The sequence below is a fragment of the Magnolia sinica genome, chromosome 14 (genome assembly GCF_029962835.1).
Source record: "Magnolia sinica isolate HGM2019 chromosome 14, MsV1, whole genome shotgun sequence".
Classification (NCBI taxonomy): domain Eukaryota; kingdom Viridiplantae; phylum Streptophyta; class Magnoliopsida; order Magnoliales; family Magnoliaceae; genus Magnolia; species Magnolia sinica.
This window is the reverse complement of record NC_080586.1, coordinates 18,292,005-18,316,514: the sequence shown is the minus strand read 5'-3', so window position 1 is coordinate 18,316,514 and position 24,510 is coordinate 18,292,005. Positions and strand designations below refer to the sequence as shown.

The 24,510-nt window shown below is 42.3% G+C and overlaps 1 protein-coding gene across 1 annotated transcript; it reads left to right on the top strand.

The window, feature by feature from the left end:
* The first annotated feature begins 8,407 nt into the window (after positions 1-8,407).
* On the top strand, positions 8,408-23,901 carry LOC131224906 (uncharacterized). The gene is made up of 2 exons (XM_058220349.1): positions 8,408-8,956; positions 23,425-23,901. The coding sequence occupies exons 1-2, from the start codon at positions 8,408-8,410 to the stop codon at positions 23,899-23,901; spliced, it is 1,026 nt and encodes a 341-aa protein (XP_058076332.1).
* Positions 23,902-24,510: the final 609 nt, after the last annotated feature.

Below are 24,510 nucleotides of genomic sequence, written 5' to 3'. Positions count from 1 at the left end.
AAAACCTTGCGCACTAGTAGACATAACGACCGTCTATAAATAGTAAGTTTACTATTTATAGTAAGTCGCAGATTCTAGGAGTTTAAGTTGTAGTTTGATTCTGATTTCTTTCCCATTGCTTGGTACCCCTATTTAAAGGGTTGTGAACTCGTTTTTACTCATTCATTAATCAATTTCAAATTTATTAGAATTTATTTCTATTTTCTGCTTTCTTTCCTTGTGGATTCGAGAAGTCTTTGTGAGGAGTCCAGAGAAGTTCCGTGGATTCGGAATACTTATCCTCATCACATTCATCCCTACGTCACGAGCCCTACGAATTTTTTAACAGTGAAAATCATTATCCTCGCTGCTATTTTTGGTGTGGTCTATTTAAACTTTGGATATGATTCATTTTTTTTCTAATGCTCTAAAATGATCTCGAAAAATGGAAGAACAGTATGGATATAATAAATACATCATTATGGGGGCCATGTAACTTTGATCTCCTTTGAACCGTCCTTACAACCCGGAGCTCGAGGAGGGTCGCACTTTCGTCTTCCCACAACGCGTATCTACACCAGCTATATAGCTGGTGTGTGGTATACCTGCCAACCAGCTCCCAAGAGTGAATGCAATGATAATATATCATTGTCGTGGAAGTGGATTGGCTGGTGTACCACACACCACCTATATAGCTAATGTAGGTATGTGTTGCTCTAGGATGAGCGTGCTCCTCGAGCTCCGAGCTGTATGAATGGTTAAAAGGAGATCAAAGTTACATGCCCCACAATAATGTATTTATCATATCCATATTGTTCATCCATTTTTCAAGACCATTTTAGAGTGTGTGTGTGTGTGTGTGTGTGTGTGTATCCAAAGATCAATTGGACGGCACCACAAATAGCAACAGAGATAATTATTTTCACCGTTAAAATTTTTGTAGAGCCCACCATAATGTTTATTTTCCATCCAATATGTTCATAAAGTCACAAAGACATGAATGACAGGAAAAATAAAATAAAATCATATTGATCCAAAACTTTTGTGAACCCCAAATGGATTTCAATGGTAGACATTCAATCCCCCGCTGCGTTTTGCAGTGGTGATCTTTAGGTCTATCTTATATATCACCTCAAGCCTTACGATGAGCTCGCAAAATGGATGGGCAGTTTGAATATAACACATACCTCATGATGGGACCCACAGAACTTGTTGATGGCAATACACCAGCTATATATATGGTGTGTGATACACCAACCAATCCATTTCCACCCAATTGTATATTTGTAGAGGTGGGCATCGGACTGAGTCGAATAGGATTGGGTCTAACCTGATTCGGTCTGAAATCTAGCTGGGCTGACCCAAACCCGATCCAATCTAGGACCGAGTCCGGAACATAGGACTCAAACGGATCCGACACACTGTTGGCTTGACCCGAACCGAGTCCGACTCGGTCAGGGAAACTGAGTCAAAGTGGGTTGGGTGCTATTCGGATAGACTTTTTTAACGGTGAAAATCATTATCCTCGCTACTATTTTCGATGTGGTCCATTTGAGCTTTAGATATGATTCATTTATTTTATTTTTTCGAATGATCTAAAATGATCACGAAAAATGGTGGTATGAATATAATAAATATATCATTGTGGGGCCCATGTAATGTTAATCTCATTTGAGCCATTCGTACAACTCAGAGCTCTAGGCGCTACAGCTGTGAACGTGTTGTGCACAGCTTGCAACTGTAACGTGTTGTGCACTAAAGTTCCTACATTGACGTTAGCAAGTTCTGTGGGTCTGATCATGGAATATGTGTTATATCTAAACCATCCATCCATTTGCCAAGCTCGTTTTAAGGCTTGAGACGAAAAATAAGATAGATCTAACTATCAAGTGGACCACACTGGAAAAAGCTATGGGGATCGAACATCTACCATTGAAAGCCTTTTTGGGGTCACAGTCTCACAAAAGTTTTGGATTAATTTGAAATTTATTTTTCCTCTTAATTCAAGTCTTTGTGACCTTATGAACAGATTGGATGGAAAATAAACGTTATGGTGGGCCCTACGAATTGTTTAACAGTGAAAATCATTCTCAGCTGTTTTTTTGGTGTGGTCCAGATGATCTTTGGATATGATTTATTTTTTGCATAATACTCTATAATGATCTTCAAAACTATATGAACGGTGTAAATATAATAAATACATCACTGTAGGGCCCATGTAACTTTGATCTCTTCTGAACCGTTCGTACAACTCGGAGCTCAAGGAGCGTCAGTGCACGTCTTCGCACGACACGTACCTACAGCTACAACCTATGGCAGCAGCTATATAGCTGTGCATGGTACAGCAACGAATCATCTTCTTATTATACTGAGTAAACTCTGTTGGGGCCCACCGTGAATGCATTTGGTTTATCGACGTCGTCCATTCGTTTTTGCATATCATTTTAGTGGTTGAAACCAAAATTGATGCATATCCAAAGCTCAAGTGGACCATACCACAGGAAAGAGTAAAATTATTGATAAGAACCACTCGGGATCGGGTTGGATTAGATCGGTCCGGATCCATTCAGATCGGGTTGGATCAGATCGGTCCGGATCCATTCGGATCGAATTAGTCTGGATTGACCAGGACCCAATCTCGATCCGAAAAAATATCGGATCTGAATGGCCCTACCCGATCTGCATCGACTCAGGCCGTCGGTTCGATTCGGAACGAGTTAAATCGGGTCTGATCGGGTCGGATCTACCAGATCGGGTTAGATATGCCCAGCTCTATATATCTGCGAACATTGCAAGGTTACGATAGTGATGTTACTTTAGAAGTTGATTAGACCAAATCCCGTTCATTATGGACCACGAAGCACTATTCCACGTGATGTAATCATTGGATGGGAAGGATCTAATTAGTGGTCATCTGATCCATTCAAGAATCAATCTAGCGATCGGATCCGTTTTCAATGGATCCCAGTTGTTGGAGATTGGATTGGCCTTCACGACTGAAGCATGATAATCACAGAAATGTGATTCCAGCTGCATTCCATGGCCCACCTTATGTTGCAAGCCAACTTGAAAGGCGAATGGTTAACATCCAGTGAGAGCAAGTTTATAAGTTGGATCTTTAATAAGGCCAGTTTATGCGACGTAGGCTACACTAGGAATAGATACACCTGGACTAACACTAGGCAAGCCTCTCCCGTGCCTGGGCTATGCTAGACAGAATCCTCTGTAACGACAGCCGGTTGTATAGTTTCCTGGGCTTCTTGGTGAAGCACCTCTCCAGAATCAATTCAGATCTTTCTTTTCTTTTTTTTAATTTTATTTTTAAGGAAAAGGATCAGATTGTATTGAACCAAAAAGAAGCAACTTTACATGGACAATACAGGATTCGGGCTCGCACCCAAAATACAAAGGAGAGCCTATCATATGAAGACCGAAAAAAAAATAAAAAAATAAAAAAAATCACCTACCCTACAACTCCTTAGGATTTCTTTTTAATGGCCCCTAACCCAACTTTGTCAAGCACAATTAACCCCTTATCTCGATGGGAAGATCGGACAAAGTCCAATAGACCTCGTTGCGTTACAAACTGCTCCCCATGTGAGCTAGGCCATTCGCAAGCCCACTGATTTCCCTTGGGATGTGGCGAAAAGTGAACGATCCCCTGCTCTTGAGCACCTCAAATTGCTTAATCTAGTGATTCTAGGCCCAACTTGAGTTCGAGTTCCCACCAAGGAGGCCAATAACAAATTTCGAATCAGATTCCACCTCAATTCTGGACAGGCCTAGGTTAAGACACAAGAAAAGGCCATTCCACACCGAGTGAAGTTTTGCCCTGTTGCTGGATCCTTCGCCAAACCCCACCGAAAATGCAAACAAAAGGTTACCTGCAGCATTCCTACAAATCCCTCCACCACCCGAAGGTCCCAAGTTCCCACGAGCGGACCCATCCAAGTTAAGCTTAGCCCAACCCTCCATTGGCTTTACACACCTAACGACCTCAAAGCCGATTGTCTGAGGACACTTTTGCTCCCCTAGGCGAAGAGAGTCCACCCACCATTTGACTCGGGCTATGATGGCTGAGGAGGAGATAGCTCACCCTCCCATCTTCATGGAGTTCCTAGCCCTCCAAATCTCCCAAAGAACTAGGCAAGGGATGAATCTTCTCCTCGCCACATTGCTAATCCCCAACTCCACCAAGCACCACTGCCTGATCCTAGCTTCAATAGAGTGGGCTCGTAAGGCTGGCAGCCCAAAACAATCACCAAAGTGCTTCCAAACCACAGAAGCTAGCCCACCATGGAGGAGGTGGTCAAGGGACTCGACAGAAGGGCCAAAGTCTGAAGCATCTGCACAGCAAGCACACCTGGAAGCAAGATTTACCCCTCTGGACTGGATTCTCTCATCCACTGGAACAGCACCATGTAATAATCTCCACACGAAAGTGGATATCTTCAGGGGAAGCTTCCCATGCCAAACATCCTTAGCCCAGCTCCTCGGCTGCGCCTTGGACATGCAGAGTCCCCATGCTGACTTCACTAAGAAGTGACCAGAGGGGTCCAAAGGACAAAAGAACTGATCTAGCTCGTCCGAGGTAACAAAGCCTCCTGAGCAGATACCTGCAATCACCTATTGTGGCAGGAAAGAGAAGGCCGAGGGAGGGAGAGGGCCATTCTGACCAATGAAGTTGTTAACTTTCAGCCCCACGAGAGAGGTAGGAATGGGAGACTCGTCCTAAGCAGCCAAGGGCCCCATCCCTGACTAGTTATCAGCCCACAGATTCATATCCCCGTGCCCCATCTGCCATTGGAGATTCTCTTAAAGGAGGGGGAAAAGCTTCGTGACGCTAGACCAAAGAGGGGAAACAACCTGATTCACTTTAGCCCCGATGGAAGAGGTGAAGTTGAGAGGATGTTTAGCTCTCATCAGAACAGCCCATTGGCTTTGCCCAATCTCAACCTTGGCTTGCCAAGCCAGCTTTAACCTCGAGGCCGACATAATCTCCCTTAGAGGTCTGATCCCTAGCCCTCCCTCGCTGGTCGATTTGCAAACCCTCTTCCAGCTAATCCAATGCAATTTCTGCTTCCCATCGGCCCAACCCCAAAGGAAGTTGGAGAACTTTCTCTCCACATCATCTAGGACTCCCACTGGAACCAGGGAAGCCGCAAGCATATGAATCGGGATGCTGCTTAAGATGTGGTTAATCAGAACCACCCTCCCAACTTAGGACAAAAACTTACCCTCCCACCCATTTACTTTGCGTTGAATATTGTCTTGGAGGAACCACTCTCCCAATTCAAATCATGCCCCTCTTTTAATGTCCTTCCCCAGGGCCTCCATTTCAATCCCAAGACCCTTCCAATTTCAGCGGATGTGGCATCTTGATGAATCCTTTGATAAAACTTGGGCGGTCGACCATTCCTCTCAGCCCATAATAAACTTGCAGCTGAAGCTGAAGACAGTGAAACAAGATTTAAGAACTTGGAACCGAGAGGTTTTCGGTAATATTTTCCAAAATATTTAGCAAGTTGAGCATTCGTTGGCCCTCTTGGAATCCAGAGCTTAGTCTAACCCCTCAGTCCTTACAGTAGAAATTGCTGAAGGTCGTCTCCACCTGGCCAAGATGGAGCTTGCAGAAGAAATTTTTTGGAAGCAGAAGTCCCGGAATTCTTGGTTAGAGGAGGGGGACGGAAATACGAAAATTTCTAAAAAGGTCAGGAAAATGGGTATTTAGGAAATCCATTTGGGGGAGGCGGGGTTAGTGTCGGACCAACCAGCCATCTAGCGTGCTGCAGTCACTTTCCTGCACTCCCTGCTGTCCTCAAAGCCTACAGCCTCCTCCTCCTCTGTTGTTGAAGATCTCCTAAATTGCATCCCCTCCCTTATTAGCGAAGAAGATAACCTTAGCCTTATGCAGATGCTTCTCTAGCTGAAGTTAATCTTGCAGTGAAAAATCTCCCCAAAGATAGCGCACCAGGGCCTGACAGTTTCTCGAGAGCATTCTTATCGGGCTGTTGGGATATTATTGGGAAAGATATCCTCGCTGCTGTGGAGGCTTTCTTTCAGGGGGCCGAGATGCCAAGGGCGTTCACATCCACACTAGTCTGCCTAGTGCCCAAAAATCAGGGGGCCAGATCCTTCTCTGACTACAAGCCGATCAGCCTTTGCAATGTGGTGTATAAGATTTTTGCTAATATCATCGCAGAAAGGCTGAGTGCTCTCCTCTCAAAACTGGTCTCCTTAGAGCAAGGGGCCTTTGTAGGGGGTCGTTAGATTGCAGAAAAAATCTCTCTTGCTCAAGAACTCTATAGAGATATTGATAGGAAGGTCCGGGGAGGGAATATAACGTTGAAACTCGATATGGAAAAAGCATACGACAGGGTCGAATGGAATTTTCTGTGCCAGGTCCTTCTAAAATTTGGATTTACCACAAGCTGGGTAAAGCTAGTTGAATCCTGTTGGAATAATAACTGGTTCTCAATGCTAGTTAACGGAGTGAGCTGCGACTTCTTCTAATCTTCCCGCAGTTTGAGACAAGGGGACCCCCTTTCTCCCAGCCATTTCATTCTCGCTTCTGAAGTTTTCAGCAGGGGTCTTGCCAAACTTAGCACACAAGGGCTATGCACTCCTTACAAGGTGAAACAGGGCTATAAACAAATATCCCATTTTCTTTATGCGGACAATACGGTTTTATTTCTCAACGACTCCAAAAGGTCTCTTCTTGCTTTTAAAAAATTCCTTTCCGATTATCAGTCTATTTCAGGGCGAAGGGTCAACCAATGCAAGAGCGCCTTCCATTGCTCCTCGAAGTTGTCTGCAGCTAGGATTACAAGTATCCAGCAGACCATTGACATCAACAAAGCTGTGGGAAATTTCGGCTATCTAGGGGTTCCGATTTCAAGGGCTGAGCCAAGAATTCTTACTTCGCCCCCCTGTTGGGCAAGCTGGCTAGTAAGATCAAAGGATGGACCGCAAAAATTCTCTCCCAAGTGGGTAGGCTCACTCTCATATTTTTTATCCTGAGCAGTATTCCAATTCACACTTTAGCGGCCTCAATAGTTCCCAAGAGTATCCTTAAGGAAGTAGAGAGGATGTTAGCCAATTTCTTTTGGGGTTGGAGGGATGGAAGGTCGAACCTTCATTGGCGGAAATGGGCCTTTATTGCCAAGCCAAAAGCCGAGGGTGGTCTTGCAATTAGACAGATAAAAGATGTTATGTTGGGGCTCCATCTGAAGATGGCATGGCTGGTTAAGCAAGAGGAGAACAGCAACCTCTGGAGTCAGTTCATTCGCTCCAAATACCTGTCTTCCTCTCATCCCAGGCCCGTCAGTTAGCTCTCGTGGATGTCCCCAATCTGGGAAAGGTTGGTGGGTCTCTTCCCCATCCTGGACAGCGTCGCTTAGTGGGTAGTGGGGCGCGGGGATTGCAACATGTGAAGTGTCAACTGGTCCGGGCTGGGCCCTCTAGACTCTCTCCCATCTCTTCATATCCCAGATTCCATGAGAGACCTCAGAGTGGCAGACTTCCTCGACGTAGAAGGAATCAGACTAGACACAGCCTACTCACTCCCCGATTGGCTCAAGATCCACATCGATAGAGGCGATTCTGCACCTCGAAGGCAAATGATACCCTTCTCTGGCCGTTGGAGCCTTTGGGGGCAATTTTTAGCTAAATCAGCGTGGAGTATAAGCAGGGTTAGAGGTCAAGTTCTCCCCTGGGCCAAAAGAGTCTGGCATCCAAAGATTCCTTCCAAAATCTCTCTTTTTGTTTGTAGATTACTCAATGACACCTTACCCATCAACGATCTCATTCAGCTGAAAGGAATCCACCTACTTCGGCTTACAACTGCTGTAACATTGCATCCTCAACTAGCCCACAGACTGAATCTCTCTCTCATCTCTTCCTTCTTAGCTCCCTCACTGAATCAGTGTGGCAGCAAGCTGCTGCCTTTCTTGGGGTTCAACTATTCAGACAGTCTTCTATCAGGAACAGGCTCCACTGGTGGTGGCAGAGACCATTTTCCCCTGGCAGCAGAAAGGCGATCATCGGAATGGCCCTGGCATTCATTCTGAATGGCTAGAAATTGCAAAGGGAATGGATTTACAAGGTGACAAAAGAGTGGCATACAAATGCCAAAAAAATATGATATGGGTAGAGAGGAACGTACGCTGCCTTCCATTTTGTAATAAGAGACTCAGGGTGTGTATGGTTGCATCAAATGTCATGAAATTTCATGAATAATCAGTCTAATTTGGGACAGAAATTCAATGTCTTTTAAAATTTTGGTACAACCAAACACACTCTTGGGTAACAAATGAAATCGGGAAGGTTGATATTCATCAATTGCCTATAAATAGGCTAAGCCCCAAACCAAATCATAACCAAATACCAAAACCACTCAAAGACAGGTGAAGGATCAGAGAGGAATCACATGGCTAAGCATCTACTTTCAGTACTCCTAGTCCTTATGGCATTTCTCATCACAGTGAATTGCTACAAACCACTGAAATCATGCAATCCAAGTGGCTACTTACGCGGCAAGGCCCACAAATGCAACATCCAGAACTACTCCGACTGCTGCAAGGCGGGCAAGATGTATCCTCAGTATCATTGCTCACCTCCTGTTACAAGCAATACTGGTGCAACCATGACCATCAATAGCTTTGCCCCAGGGGGTGATGGTGGAGCACCTTCCGAGTGCGATAACAAATACCATAGCGATAGTGAAAAAGTCGTGGCCCTGTCTACAGGATGGTACAATGGCGGAAGCCGTTGCCTTCAGAACATCAAGATTAACGCCAATGGTCGGTCAGTGCTAGCTAAGGTTGTTGACGAGTGTGATTCGATGAATGGTTGTGATTCTGATCATGACTACCAACCACCTTGCCCCAACAACATAGTAGATGCCTCTCCTGCAGTGTGGAAGGCATTGGGCATCCCTGAATCGCAGATCGGTGACTATGATATCACGTGGTCTGATGCTTGAGACGGGGCTGCAATGAACTGTGCCGGGGCTGGTAAATGACATATTTGAATAGCCCGGCGCGCCTAACAATTGGCCCCCTACGTGACATCACTTATTATATATTTTCATTGCATCAAAATGTGTAAGGCATGCCTATGTTTATCATGTATTACTACACCCTGGAGACTTATCATCCTCAGTTCATATGTTTTTGTTTTTTGATAGATATGTTTGTGTACAAAAGAACTTTCAGAAATCGCGTGGGTGTATTCTTTTGAAGTGGCTCCCACACAGTAAATGATCCCAAAAAAGCAGCAGTCGTAGAGGTATTCCTAACCGTCTGATGGATTGTTATCAAGTGGATGGTTAAGAAGAAGATGGTCTTTGGACCAAATTTAGTGGGGCAGACAACTCAACATTTTGAATAGGCCTTGCCTGTCAAGCCTGGTCTGACTCTTTCAAAATCTGGGCAGGAACCAACGTCAGGCCCACCCATTGCCACCCTTTATCGATCCGATTGTCAATAGCCTTCAAAAGCAGGATGTTCGAGCTTGTATAGGGCCTACCATTGTATGTGTGTAGAGTACAAAACATGCATCAGGTGCGGCACACCGTGTTCACTGCACATCCCAAAAATCAGGCCAATCCAAAACTCAGGTGGCCCACCTTAGTTTTGGATTGGACTGATTTTTGAGTTGTTCCTTCGTCTTGATATAGCGTGTCAGAGGAATAGCCAGAGGACTTGTGCCGCACAAAAACTTTGGTAGTTTCTATGGTGGGCATCTTACGCAGGGATGGATGTGATAAGGTTGCTAATGTCTTCCTTGAGGGGATAATTACTCCAAATCCACATAGCTTCTCTGGACTCCTCATAGAGACTCCACCAATTAGTGATACCAAACATATGAAGAAGTTTCAGAATCAAACTCGAACTCAAACTCCCTAAAATTCATGAGTTACTATAAATAGTAAACTTATTATTTATAGACTATCATAATTTCTACTTAGACTTCATGATTTTCAGCAAAAAATTGTAAGTGTCCAATTTGGCCTAACCATGTTATTCTCCTAAAATTTCTAAGCCCTTTTCATGTTGGGAATGACTCTTTAAAGCTCAAAGATCAAGAGTTATGATCAAACTAAAAAACGAAATTAAAATGGAGTTTCGGCCATTGATATGATGGAATCTTGCAAATTCGGCGTGGATAACCCTGCATAGCGGGGTTGTTTGGCTAAAGTAGCTTCTCTTACCCCAAAATCATATATGGTACATCAAATAATTCATTCTGTTTTGCAAGATACACCTGTTTTAGGGTTTTGACGGTCATGATCATTTCCGCCTCCTATCGAGCCTTCTCTGGTCCATCTTGGACATAAAAGTGTCTGTGACCCATTCTACATCAGCATCCCCCACCCCATAGCTCTCCCAGTTGTTTCCCAAGGTGTGGCCCACCTGAGCCTTCGATTAGGTTGATGTGCCTATATAACATGACTTGGGCATCTAATGGATGGCTTGGTTCGCAAACAAACATCTCAACATGGTCCCAGAGAATTCTAACACATGGGAATGCACATGCTTTAGGATATATGTGATTGTTGTTATTGAGTTCTATTACATCTGTACATATGGAATGTCTTAAAACTACTCTTGTATGTTGAATGATAGTCGCCCAAGCATCCTTTCTTTATTAGAATGGCAGCCTGCTTGATGTCTGAATTACACTAACAGGCTGGACCGTACAGTCATTATTGGCATGGGTCTGTTCTAGTCTAAACATCAAGCCCATATTTTAAGCCCGGCCCAGCCCTTGGACCAAGTTTGAGGCCCTGTCCCAAATGCTACCCCTATCTGGAACTTGATCTGTGGAATCTGTTCCAGTAAAGGGCTTTGGGCGCTCTGGGCTTTATCCAAGTTGTTCATCTTAAGGTGGGCCACACATTTATAGAGAAAAGAAAAAATGATAAGACCAATTATATCCTACTTCATTTTTGATGTACGTGGCACAGATACATTCATAACTTTTGATCCGGGTATCGTTACAGCGCACCTCACCGAGTATTAAGAACCGAAGTAGCACGAGAAGGTCCGATTGGAGGCAGACACTTTTATGTCTAAGATAGACCAGAGAAGGCCCGATCGGAGGCGGAAATCATCAAGACCGTCAGAACCTTAAAATAGGCATATCTCATAAATCGGAATGAGTTACTCAACGTACCACATATGATTTTCGGGTAGGACGAGCTACTTTAGCCAACCAACTTGGCCACTTTAGCCCATGCTGAATTTGCGAGATTCCATCAGATCGACAGTCGGATTCCCTGTTTATTTCCATTTTTACTATTTTTAGTAAATTTTAGTTTGATTATAACTCTTCATCCATTGGGCTTTAGGAGTTGTGTCCAACATGAAAAGTGTTTAGAAAAATGAGGAGAACAATGTGGTTAAGCCACATAGGACACTTACTATAAATAGAAATTTACTATTTATAGTAAGTTACGAATTTTAAGGAGTTTTAGTTATAATTTAATTCCTAAACTTCTTCCAAGTCTTGGTATTCTTATTTAAAAAGTTGTAGACTTGTTTATCAATGATAAACAAGCTTCTTTCATATATTTTAAAATTATTTCTATTACTTTTCCTCGTGGATTCGAGAAGTCTCTGTGCGGAATCCAGATAAGCTCCATGGATTCGAAATAGTTATCCATGAGGAAGATGGTGATTGACCTCATCACGTTCATTCTTGCGTCAACTGGCATTAGAGCGAGGACTCTTGTAGCGCCCCGGAATTCAAGGACCGAGTAGCAACTCGGCTCCCAAATTCCTGAGTGTCACGTGTGTAATGATAAGTCACAAATGCATATGGTTAGCAGGTATTAATAAGCAATGATGAATTAAGCTATGCATGTTTAATACTAATTATGAAAATGAAGTTCAAGTGCCACTAAACTAGATAAAGTTCTGTCACAAATCCATAGCAATCATAAACAGACCCGATAATTCAAGTATCATCATCCAGGGATCCAGTCCCATATACATATCACACCCCAAAATGATCTGGGCTCTAGCACAGTCCCGCCTTCATCCACCTCGCCACCAAGGTCCTCCAAACTCCTGGTAGTATGCTCGCTCCTCGTCTTCGTCGGTACGACATCGTCCAATGCATGTTGTTCCAAGGTACCTGCATCTATATTGGATTCTGGTTAATGTTTTAGAACACTGTCCCAGAGTGGGAGTGAGTGATCAACTCAGTGGTACCATTAGCAATAGGCACATAAATTATCATGCATATAATACATTTAATGAACAGCAAGCAGCATAGAACCCTAAACACTATTGTTAATGTAAATACATGGTTATGATATGAGGCATGCTCCTCACCAACTAGTGCTCCCTCAAGCGACAACGTCTAACGTTCGCCATGAAACAACACTCCCTCAAAAGCGACCTCGACTGTATAATCGTCAAAAATATAATGCAATGTCGTGAAATATGTTAACCTGGTTGATTAGTTAAGTTTATTCTTCCAGTAGGTTGAAGAAACCGGAATACCCTAATGGAGTTATTGCCCTAAACCGATCGCGCGGCTCAAGGGTCGTGGTCATATGACTCTCGTGACCCTTAGCCCTATATGGGGTCATCAATCTCGGGAACCATAATCTCAGATGAAAATAATTGGGACTTAAATGTCTTACTCGTGGTCACTATGGGGAGGTCGTTACCCCAACACAGGCCGATAGCCCAAGTACAGTGTCCCATACCACCATGCCTAGCTTACAAGTCTAAGTACTCAATCGACACTACAGAGAGGCTCGTCACCCCAGCGTAGGCCGACAGCTCGGGTGTAGTGTGTCCCATACCACCATCCCTAGCTCATGAGTCTTGTGGGTCATACATAACAATTAAAAGTGGGCACAATGGTCTCAGGGTACTTTGGGTTTATACAGGCGTGATCAAATATGGTTAACATAAAAGGATGGTCGACTATATTCAATATGCCCCGACGGGCTGAACCGTAGCTAATCGGCCTGAGAACACTGTCTCGTGTAGTCCAACTAGTGCCAACAACCTATAGTTCAACTATTTGGGCCAAATTCACTCACGGATAGGTCCAACAAGGACCGCCCAAGAAATTCCAGGTAATCGGCCAATCCATAGGGGAATATGCAACAATTCACAACAAAACATGGATTCCTTGTATATAATTCATATATGGCAAACACAATTTCAGTATAATCAGTACATGGACAACCACACACAAAGTTCAACTCAAATTTACAGGTTCTACATAACATATTCTAGCTTATACAATTATGTGGACGGTTATATAGCAATGCACTGTTGATTACTCCCTTTCTCCTTTTGTCAATAGCCTTCTCAGGTAGAATGTTCGAGCTTCTATAGGGTCTACCATGATGGGTATGTAGAGTCTAAACCATGCATGGATCAGGTGCGCTATATCATGTTCACCGTACATCCCAAAAATTAGGGTAGTCCAAAACTCATGTGGGCCACACCAGAAGTAAAACCGTAAAATCACGCCAAAAGGCACTAAGTTCACATGGTAACGCCCACCTTATTCATGGAATGGCCTAGATGTTTAGTTGCTTCTTCATCCTCATAAAGCGAGTCTGATGAGTTGAGTGGATGTCAAACACAAAGCACTTGGTGCCCATCGAATACAAAGCACTTTGGTGTGGTCCACCTGAGTGTTGGGTTAGGTGGATTTGGAGATGCGAGCATAACATGGAGTAGGGCATCTAATGGATGTCTTGGATGGCAAAGAAACATCTCCGTGGTCCCACATAGTTCTATCATATTTCGGGATGCATATGCCTGGGGATGTATTAGATTATTGTTACTAGACTTTATTACATTTGTATATCCGTGGTGTTTTTAAACTATACATGTATATTAAAGGAGCATAGCTCATAATTGTCTTTATAGCATCTGTTCTTTTTATTTATTTTTTATTTATTTTTGCTTCTTTTTTTTTTTTTTTGAGGTGGCCCAGTCATCTTATGACTGGAGTGGGCTAGTCATTATTGTCGTAGGTTTGTTCTGGCCCAAACATTCAACCTAGATTTTAAGCCCCTGGTACTAGAGTCGGGCAAGGGATGACTCAACTTGCCTAACTCGACTCGTCCAACTCATTCGGACCCAACTCGACGCAATCGAATGGGGGAGTCAGTCCAAACCGAGTAGGCTTCTCCCAATCCAGATTCAAACCGAGTCCAGTTCGAGTTACCTAGTAACTCGACCTGACTCGACCCGAAACTCAATCCAGTCAGACTCAACTCAATCTGAAATCGACTCTACTCGGATTTGGGTATATACATAATAAAAAACCCTGACCCAATCCCAGACTCTCTCTTCCTCCCTCATCCTTCTTCTCTTCCAATCCCGGCAATCACCCACCTCCATCACCACCCTCCTCTCTCTCTCTCTCTCTCTCTCTCTCTCTCTCTCTCTCTCTCTCTCTCTCCTCCCTCGCACCCTCCTCTCGCTCTCTATCTCTCCTCTCCTCTCGACTCCTTACCTCCCTCATCTCTCAATTCGAATCGGTGCCAACTCGAACTGACTCGGTACTTTTTACTGGGTCGGACTCAGTCCAGATTAGTCCAAGCTAGACCCATATTCGGATCGGTTTAGGCATGTTGGACTCAATACCGAGTCGAGTTGAGTTCGAGTAAGGCCTATTTCAAAACCGGATCGATTCGGGTCAACCCTAACTCCGTCCGACTCAACTCGATGCCCAGCTCTACCTCGTCCCATTGCTACCCCTATCTAGAACATGATGGATTGTATCTCTTTCAGTTGAGGGCTTTGGACGCTCCCAAACAAGTGCATTTTCTGCTACTACAATCCAAGCTTCCTACTTTAAAATGGAAGATATGTCACGCTATGCCACACCCTTATTTTTTTTAACTCCATTTGTGACACTATCTGATACAAATTACATTGTCTCTTTGACTTTTGGCACTCTTCGACTTGGCTAAAGTAGTCTTCAATTAGAGGGGCCGCTATGCTAATTTACACATTCAAAGATTTCTTTCCTGCAAAGGTGTCACTCATATCTATCTTTTTAGAGGTTCAGACAGTGGGCAATTTGTTAGCATTTATAGTCTAAATTAATTAATTTATGAACAGTGCATGATCACCTGTAATTGGGGAATATTGACCCATAGCAAGGATGGTCCCCACCATTAATCTCGTAGGGTAGAACGTGTTGTTGAACTAATATAAGGAGTAGACCATGTGACCACAATTTTAGCCTTCCGACTGTGTATTTACACATTCCCAAGATGTCTTCCTATTTCTGAGGATGTAGTTTCCCATTCAAAGGAGATTCATTTTTAAGTATACAAAGGATTCCTTGACTACATTGAAACTTTCTATATGATTGGAGGAGTGTGAATGCTCTCCCTTGCGCGGTGTGTCCAACCACCCTTTCTCTCTCACTTTTATGTTTAGAATCCCTATTCCGTTGGGGAATCAACGACTCCTCAACTAGGATGACTCTTGTGATTGGTCTATTACTGAAAATTCTTACAGTATCGGTGATGGAGAAGAAAGTAATTAGGCATACTTCTCTATTACCAAAAATAGATGGTCTCTACTTTTTGGGTCTTAGGAATTTTAAGCTCTAAATATTCTCATTGTATAATTGATTGTGGACAAGATTTGAAGCTAATTAGAAAACTAAATGCTTAACTCTAACTGTCAGTATGACAGCTCGACTAGGAAGGTAATTCGAGGAAATGACAATTATCTTTAAAAGGGTATAAAGCGTTTAACAAAACTTAATTAGTTATGATCATAAAGATGAATTGCTTGCATTAATCATAATTGAGAAGTTGATTATTAAATAAATGATAAAGATTAGATAACCTTAGGTTTCTAATGTGCCATGATCTGAAACATTTAGCAAGGCATGAAGCATAGGCTTAGAAGTCACCCAAAGGGAAGCATAGAGGTGTATGGCAAGGAAAATATAGTGATATGTTTATAAGCAAAATAAAAAAATAAAAAATAAAAAGATTAGTAAATAATGCTACACAATATTGTGATTGGTAACTAGAGATGTGAGAGAGGTTAGAAGAATCCTGACACTTTTCTTCAAAGAGATGGTGTGATTTCTTTGACCCCGATTGTATTCCACAAAATCCAAACCATTATGATGACTTGTGTTGATAGGCAATTGCTTACAACAGGTTAGATTTTCTTGGATGTGATGTAGGGTTTGGATGGGTGGCTTGGGTGCTCTCTCTCTCTCTCTCTCTCTCTCTCTCTCTCTCTCTCTCTCAAAGAAGTAATAGATATGTGAAATGAGAAGGGTTGAGGTATTTATAAATAGAGTGGGTGGCATTAGTGTAATTTATGGGAGTTTGGATGAAAAAATAATATGTGGTAAGCTTTGATTAGTCGTTGGCAACCTTAAGGACATGTGGTATTTTCTCATTAACTATTGGAGTGGTAAATTACATAATTTGGAGGAAGTTTGAGGGTAATTGGTGGCCCATTGAATTCTAATTTTTCTCCTAATTTTTCAAGCCCTTTTCATGTTAGGCACGACTCCTACAACTCAAAAGATCAGAAGTTATGATCAAATATTTAAAACTTACCATTTATAGTAAGAAAGAAAATAAAATGGACTTTCGATCGTCGATCTCATGGAATCTTGCAAATCCGGCGTGAGCAACCCGACGTAGAGGGTTAGTTGGGTAAAGTAGCTTCTCCTAGCCCAAAATCATAATGATATGTCAAAAAACTCATTCCACTTTGTGAGATATGATTGTTTTAAGGTTCTGACAGTCCTAATCACTTCTGCCTTCAAACGGGCCTTCTCTGGTCCATCTTTAACATGGAAGTGTTCGTGACCCGCTCTACATCAGTCCTCTCCACTTCAAAAGAACTTGACCTGGAGTTATCGTCCCGTTTTGATTTATGATACTCGGTGCAGTCCGCAACGTTGAAAGTATATGCAATCTGATCTCTATGTCATCCGGAAAATCAACAACGTAAGCATTATCGTTGATCTTTCAAAGATTGTTATTGGTCTAATCTTCTTGTTCTTTAACTTGTTATAGGTCCGGATTGTAAATCTCTCATTGCGTAGATGAACCATAACATGGTCTCCCACCTCAAATCCCTTTTGTCACCAATGCCTGTTAACTTGCTCCTTATACTTGTCGTTTGAGGCATGCAACTTAGCTTGCACATCTACATTAATGCCCATGATTTGGTCCACCATATGTTTTATTACAATGCTCATGCCTGAGTGCTTAGGCAAAGGGACCAAGTCAAGTGTGTGGCGAGGCACTCAACCATAAACAATCTAGAATGGGGACTTCCCTACCGAGCAGTTCACTATGTTATTGAATGCGAACTCTGCTTCAGACAAGGTTAAATCTCATTGCTTCAGTTTGTCACCTGAAATACACTGAAGGAGGTTTCCCAATGTGTGATTCACGACTTTAGTCTCCCCATTGGTCTGTGGGTGGTAGGCACTACTGAACTATGTTCTGTATCGAACCAATTCTATAAAGTCTACTAAAAGTTGCTAATGAACTTCATGTCACAGTCAAAAGTAACGGTCTTGGAAACCTCGTGTCGCCGCATAACCTCTCTGGAGAATAGATTCGTAACTTGTGTTACGTCATGGGTCTCTTACATAGGAGAAAGTGTGTCATCTTTGAGAAATGATTTACCACTACGAACACTGAATTCATGTCTCGTTGTGTTCGTGGGAGACCAAGTATACAATCTATAGATAAGTCTTCCCAAGGGCCGTCAGGCACAAGTAATGGGGTGTTGAGGCCGTATTCTGATACTGTCCCTTAGAAGTTTAACAAACATGACATTGTTACATTGCTTTACCCACATCACGCACCAATTGTAGCCAATAATACCAATCCTCAACAAGAGCATGCGTCTTGTCGCGTCTAAGGTGTTTACTAAGTCCACATCCATGTAGCTCTTGAATAATTTGCTCCCTCAGAGAACTTTAGAGGATGTACAGTTAATTCCCTTTCAAGAGAAAACTGTTTTGCATATGTAGGTCACTGGGATGACCCTCTTGGCACCTCATCCATGCATCCTTAAAGTACTCGGCCACGGCAGAAAGCTCTTTGAGATAGTCAAAGCCAACCAGCTCATTGCTCATTGTAACAAGTAGTGATGCACGATGGATAAGTACAGTACCCACCTATTCTGCTACCCCGACTTGTGTTGTATAACGAACGTGAATTTCTGAAAAAATGCAACCCATCTAGCATGCACATAATTCACGTTAGCCTGAGTATTAATAAACTTTAAGGCTTAATGGTCAATGTAAAGAACAAATTACTCTCTCTAAAGCAGATAATGTTGTCAATGTTGCAACGCTTAAATAACTGCATATATCTCAAGCTCATATGTCGACCACTTCTTTTAGGCTTAGCTAAGCTTCTTACTATAGAAGGATATTATATTGCCTTCATATGATAAGACTCCTCCAATTTAGACATATGAAGTGTCACATTCAACCTCAAATAGCTTATCGGAACTGGGAAGAACCAAGATTGATGTTGCGGATAATCGATCCTTAATTTCGGCAAAGCTCTTGTCAGGCACATCGGTCCACTGAAATGGGTATTTATTTATGCAATCTGTAATGGGTACAACTATAGTGCTGAAATTCCACATGAATCGACGATATAAGGTTGCCAACTCATGGAAACTCCTCACTTCATAAATGTTCGTTGGGATCAGTCATTCCCTGATGGCTCGTACATTTTCATCGTCCACACGGATGCCTGTGGACATTACAACAAATTTTAAGAACAACAAACTATTTGTTAAAAAACTGCACTTCTTCAAGTTGATATACAACTTGTTAACTGCTAGGACCTGTAACGCATGCCTGAGATGTTCCATGTGTTCTATCTCACCCTCGTTATATATCTTGATGTCATCAAAATATATTTCCACAAATCAGCCAATGAACGGCTTTGGCACTTGATTCACCATACATATAAAAGTACTTACTGTGTCCGATAGACCGAAGGACATGATCAACCACTCATACAACCCTTCCTTGGTCTTAAATGTCGTTTTCCACTCATTACTGGGTCAGATACAAATTTAATAGTACCCACTCCTCATATCTAGTCTAAAGAACACATTGGCACCTTCTAGCATATCGAGCATGTTGTCCAACCACGGTATTGAGAATCGATATTTAATGGTAATCATGTTAATTGTCCGACTGTCGATACACATCACTACGTCAAAATTACAAATTTGCAATGAATTTTGGAACGGACATTATCCATCATGAGATCTATATACCCTTATCAATAGAGTGACGAAAGGAAAGGAAAGGAGTGACGAGGTTTTCGGATCATCTGGAATCCAATGGATGAAGGGAATCGTGCACATTTGGCCTAATGTAGGGCCCGTCGTATGGATGTTCTATATGGACATTTTCCAATTGTGAAGGTTTTGTATGATTGACGTGGATTTGGTACAGCCCCACTCATGTATGATGTGGATTTGGTGGTGCCCTGGTGGGATTTGAATAGCCTATAAGCCAATGTTAGAGATGAGTCTATCTTTTGTAGATACTTGACTGAATAATTTTCATACATGTTTTGTATGGACTCAGTATTTCACACAGGCCTGCCATCTAATTAAATCTTGCCACGTTGCCGCCCATCTCTCCCGATACTCTTCTCTTGGGCTTTTGAACACCCCCTCCCTCCTAGGTAGAGTTCTTTTTCTCCCTCCCCTTCTTTATTCTCTCATTATTATTATTATTATTATTGTTATTATTATTATTATTATTATTATTATTTCTTTTGGAAAAATCCAATATTCCTATAGAAATATATGGTATTCAAGTTTCTAAAAATAATAGATTTGGGATTTTCCAAATTTTGAAATTACTAAAAAAAAGGTAGTGGCCCCACGTGTCCACATTGATGATGATTGCTGAATGTATGATGTGCATGTAGTCCAACTGCGCATGCGGACCCTAAAGGAGGTGGCCCCACGAGTCACATTGATCATGACTATTGAATGGACGTATGATGTGCATGTTGTTCAAACTGCACATTGAGGCTCATTTTGACCGCGCAACCTCAGGGACGTGTGAGGCTCACTCATGGCTTACTATGGAAGGGGTTCCTCAGTGTTTGGACTGCTGGATCAGCGTTTAGGCCAATAAAATGTGTGAAATCAGGCTCACATGTGTGAATATGTCGCGTTAACAACTTGCGGCACCTTTTAGAGCATGCTTTGATTTTCCTTTGGAAGATCCGGACCGACTGTGTTTTCTATCTCATCAAGCGCTTTGAAATATGGGTTGTTTGCCCAAATCAAAGCATGGACCGTAACAAAAATGGATATTTATTATTATTCATTCCTTGAATGGGTTACAACTCCTGAATCATTGACCGGATTTAGATGAAATTTGGTTTAACTGGATTGGATTTCTCTATGCGCTTTTCACAATGGTCCAGTTGGATTGGGTGATATTGGTTTAATTAGATCTAGCCAGATTTGATCATAACACTTTTATCTTGTTTTTGACAAATCTGATTTATCTCATATTAGGTTGGACTACACCCTGATCCACTGAGTGAAAGATACCTCGTTCCAACACTGAGTTCTTGGTATCGATTTCCCATTGGGGGTGGCTAATAGTGACGTGTGTACTGGGTGTACTAACAAGGTAACAAAAAAATAAATAAATAAAAGATTAGGTTGGGCTGAAACTCTCTCCTAGTTCAATTAGAAATTATTTAAAACATGTAATGGTTTGGAATTAGGTTGGGCTGAAACTCTCTGCTAGTTCAATTAGAAATTATTTAAAACATCTAATGGTTTGGAATGCCCGATGATGCTCTATGATGATTGATCAATGAAATTTGTGCAAAAAATTTTTAAAAAAAATGTATTAGGTTGTATGGTGAGATTTGAGCTGCATATTTATCGTTTTATGTTTAGACATGTTTGTGATATTGATATTGCTTTCTTTATTGGTGATATATCATCTACAATGTTTTGTGTTGATTGGATGTTCGCATGTGTAGGACGTGTGAGGCCCACCAACTCTTAGTGGTTGGGGAAACACATATCTAACCACATATGACATGTATGGTTCTCATTGTGTGAGCTTGCCTAAATGATCACTCATCTTGATTGTTGAGGTTAGAATTTTTGTTGACTACATGACCGCAGGTTTAGCCAAGTTGTGCAAGTCGAGTCAATAACAATCTAATGCTGGATACTGTGTGAGATAGAGGCTCGATTGTTTTATTTGTGAATGTTGCATGGTTAGAATGGTGAGGACACCTTGGAACTTGATAGGACAAGATTCCACTTGTTATAGGTCTGATCAATAGGATGATTTCATGGAGTGTTACTCCACGTAATTTAATTATTGGATAAAAAGATATGATCAACGGTCATTTGAGCTGTTCAAGAATGAATCTGACCGTTGGATCTATTTTGGATGGATCTCTTGTTTGACATAGATTGGAGTACTGATAAATTGTCGTGTAGCCCAATGGTCGTGGATTAATCCCACCTATCAGTTTAGATTATAAAGTGACAGGCCTGCTCATGATTCGATGTTTAGATTAGCCAGTGCGGGGTATGCAGAGTTGTCCGTGAGGTCTTTATTGATTACCCAACTATGATAATCCGACACAAGGAGTGATGAGGTTGATCACAGTCTTCCTCAAAGATAACTACTTCGATTACGTGGAACTTTTCTGGACTCCTCACAGAGATTCCTCGAATCCGTTAGTAGGGGTGTACATCGAGTTGAACTAAGTCAAGCTGGCATCAGCTCAACTCAGGTCAGCCACTAGCTGACCTCGGTTCGAACTCTGCTCGGGTTAGTCCTCGAGCCTGACTGGCCAGCTCGGCTCGGTTCGGTCAGTAGCTTGGGCTAGTTCGAGCCGAGTTCGAGTCAAGATCGAGCCGAGTTCACCTATGCAGCATTTTCACAAACACCTATACTACACCTTCAAACTTTTGGTGACTTGGTTGGTTGGGCCTACAAAAGTAGCACACCAACATAAAAGATATTACAGCAGCACAAGTGGTGCTGGCCGTTGCCTGTAATTAATCAGTTCTCATATAAAAATGGAGTTGTCGTCCGCTACTAAGTTGATAGTTGTACTGCTCAAAGTACTGAAAATTAGATTATTAAAGATCCGACTGTCCAAAGTACACAGCTGGAGGGCCTTTGTACTTTTAAAGAGAGGCATTTTTCTACGCCCTTTTTCATATTGGGCATGACTCCTAAAACTCTAAGGATGAAAAGTTATGATCGAATTAAAACTCACTATTTATAGGAAAAAGCGAAAATAAAATAAACTTTTGACGGTCAATCTCTTGGAACCTTACAAATCTGGCGCAGGCAACCCGGCACAGCAGGGTTGGCTGGCTAAAGTAGCTTCAAACGCCCAAATCATATATGATATGTCGAAAAACTTATTCCAGTTTGTGAGACACTACTGTTTTAAGGATCTAATTGTTCCAATCACCTCCGCTTCTGATCAGCCATTCTCTGGTCCATCTTGGCCGTGAAAGTGTCCGCAACCCGCAACTAGTTCTACATCATAACTCAGAAATGTAATTGCAGTTGTATTCCATGGACTTACAAACACTAGAAAGTGTACCAGTTACAATCCTTGGTTGCCAAGACTCAATTGACAAGACAGTCCACCTTGTGTTGCATGTCACCTAGAAAGGCTAATGGTTAACATCCAGGGCGAGCAAGTTTGTAAGTTGGATCTTTAATATTGTTCAAGCAAGGTAACGGTCCTACCTGGGCCATTTGATGAGGGGCCGACTGGATGAATGGGCTTTTTTTTTTTTTTTTGGTTTAGGTTTCACTGGTTGTTTGCATAACAATAATGGGTCCATCAGATCATGAAATCAAACGGCTATGAATATCCAATTGTTGTGGGACCAACTACTTGAATGTAAGTGATTTCTGTGAGTGGACCTCACGTACAGCTCGTGCCCTTGAGCACTATTTTGTCAAGTTTGAAGCGCTTGACATTACAAGGCAATGCTTTTACAAGGTGACAAAAGAGTGGTATACAAATGCGAAAAATATGAGATGGGCAGAAAGGAACGTACGGTGCCTTTCATTTTGTAAGAAGAGACTAAGTTTGCGTTTGGTTGCACCAAATATCATGATATTTCATGTAATCAATTTAATTTGGGTCAGAAATTCATTATACTATTTAAATTTTGGTACAGCCAAACAAACTCAGGTAAGAAATGAAATCAGGAAGGTTGATATTCATGAACTGCCTATAAATACACTACCAAAGACACCAAACCGAATCATAACCAAATATCAAAACCACCCAAACGAGGGGAAATATTGGAGAGAAATCACATGGCTAAGCATCTACTTTCAGTACTCTTGATCCTTATGGCATGTCTCCTCGCAGTGAATTGCTACAAACCACTGAAATCATGCAATCCCAGTGGCTACTTACGCGGCAAGGCCCACAAATGCAACACCCAGAACCACTCCGACTGCTGCAAGGCGGGCAAGATGTATCCTCAGTACCATTGCTCTCCTCCTGTTACTAGCAATACTGGTGCGACCATGACCATCAATAGCTTCGCCCCAGGGGGTGATGGTGGGGCCCCTTCCGAGTGCGACAACAAATACCATAATGATAGTGAAATGGTTGTGGCCTTGTCTACGGGGTGGTACAATGGTGGTAACCGCTGCCTAAAGAACATAAAGATCAATGCCAATGGCCAATCCATATTGGCTAAGGTTGTTGATGAGTGTGATTCGATGAATGGTTGTGATTCAGATCATGACTACCAACCACCTTGCCCCAACAACATAGTAGATGCCTCTCCTGCGGTGTGGAAGGCATTGGGCATCCCCGGATCGCAGATCGGTGACTATGATATCACATGGTCCGATGCTTGAGACAGGGGCTGCACAGTGCTAGCTTGGCGTGGGCGGGGTAAATGCAATATTCAAATAGCCCAACAGGTCTAACAATTGCGTGGCATTACTTATTATGTATTTCGTTGTATCAAAGTATGTGAGTGATAATGTCTATCATGTATTACTATTCACTGTACACTTTTCATTCTCATTGCATATGTTTTTGTTTTCTGATAGATATACTTCTGCACAAAAGAAATACCTTCGCTCATCTGAATTTTTCCCTTATGGGCTGACTTTGTGCGGCCATAGCCGGGGCCTTTCCACCCTTGTCTGAGCCCACATGGGCCTAGAACAGTAGCTCAAGCCCAATTGGTAGGGCCCTGACCAAAGAATTGATAAAGTCGATATTTCTCACTTAAAGTCTCCTAATATATCCATTGATTAATTGGGCCACACATACACAAAGAAGTAGACACTTAGAAAATGATACCAACAGTCTACATTTAAGGCAAATTAGTTGCCTAATCAAATATTAGAATGGCATTTTTGCAAGCTATAACACATCTACATAGGAAGTTAGGTCCAGCGAAAAATTACTCGAGCCCAAGCCCAGATGCAAATTTATCTGGCCAAGAATCGCATTAG

What these genes read in the sequence shown, in the direction of transcription:
- LOC131224906 (XM_058220349.1), top strand. Translation starts at nt 8,408, where the DNA reads ATGGCTAAGCATCTACTTTCAGTACTCCTAGTCCTTATGGCATTTCTC. An exon ending in ATGATATCACGTGGTCTGAT is followed by an intron (nt 8,957 to 23,424) that starts GCTTGAGACGGG and finishes AAACCACTGAAA; the next exon opens with TCATGCAATCCCAGTGGCTA.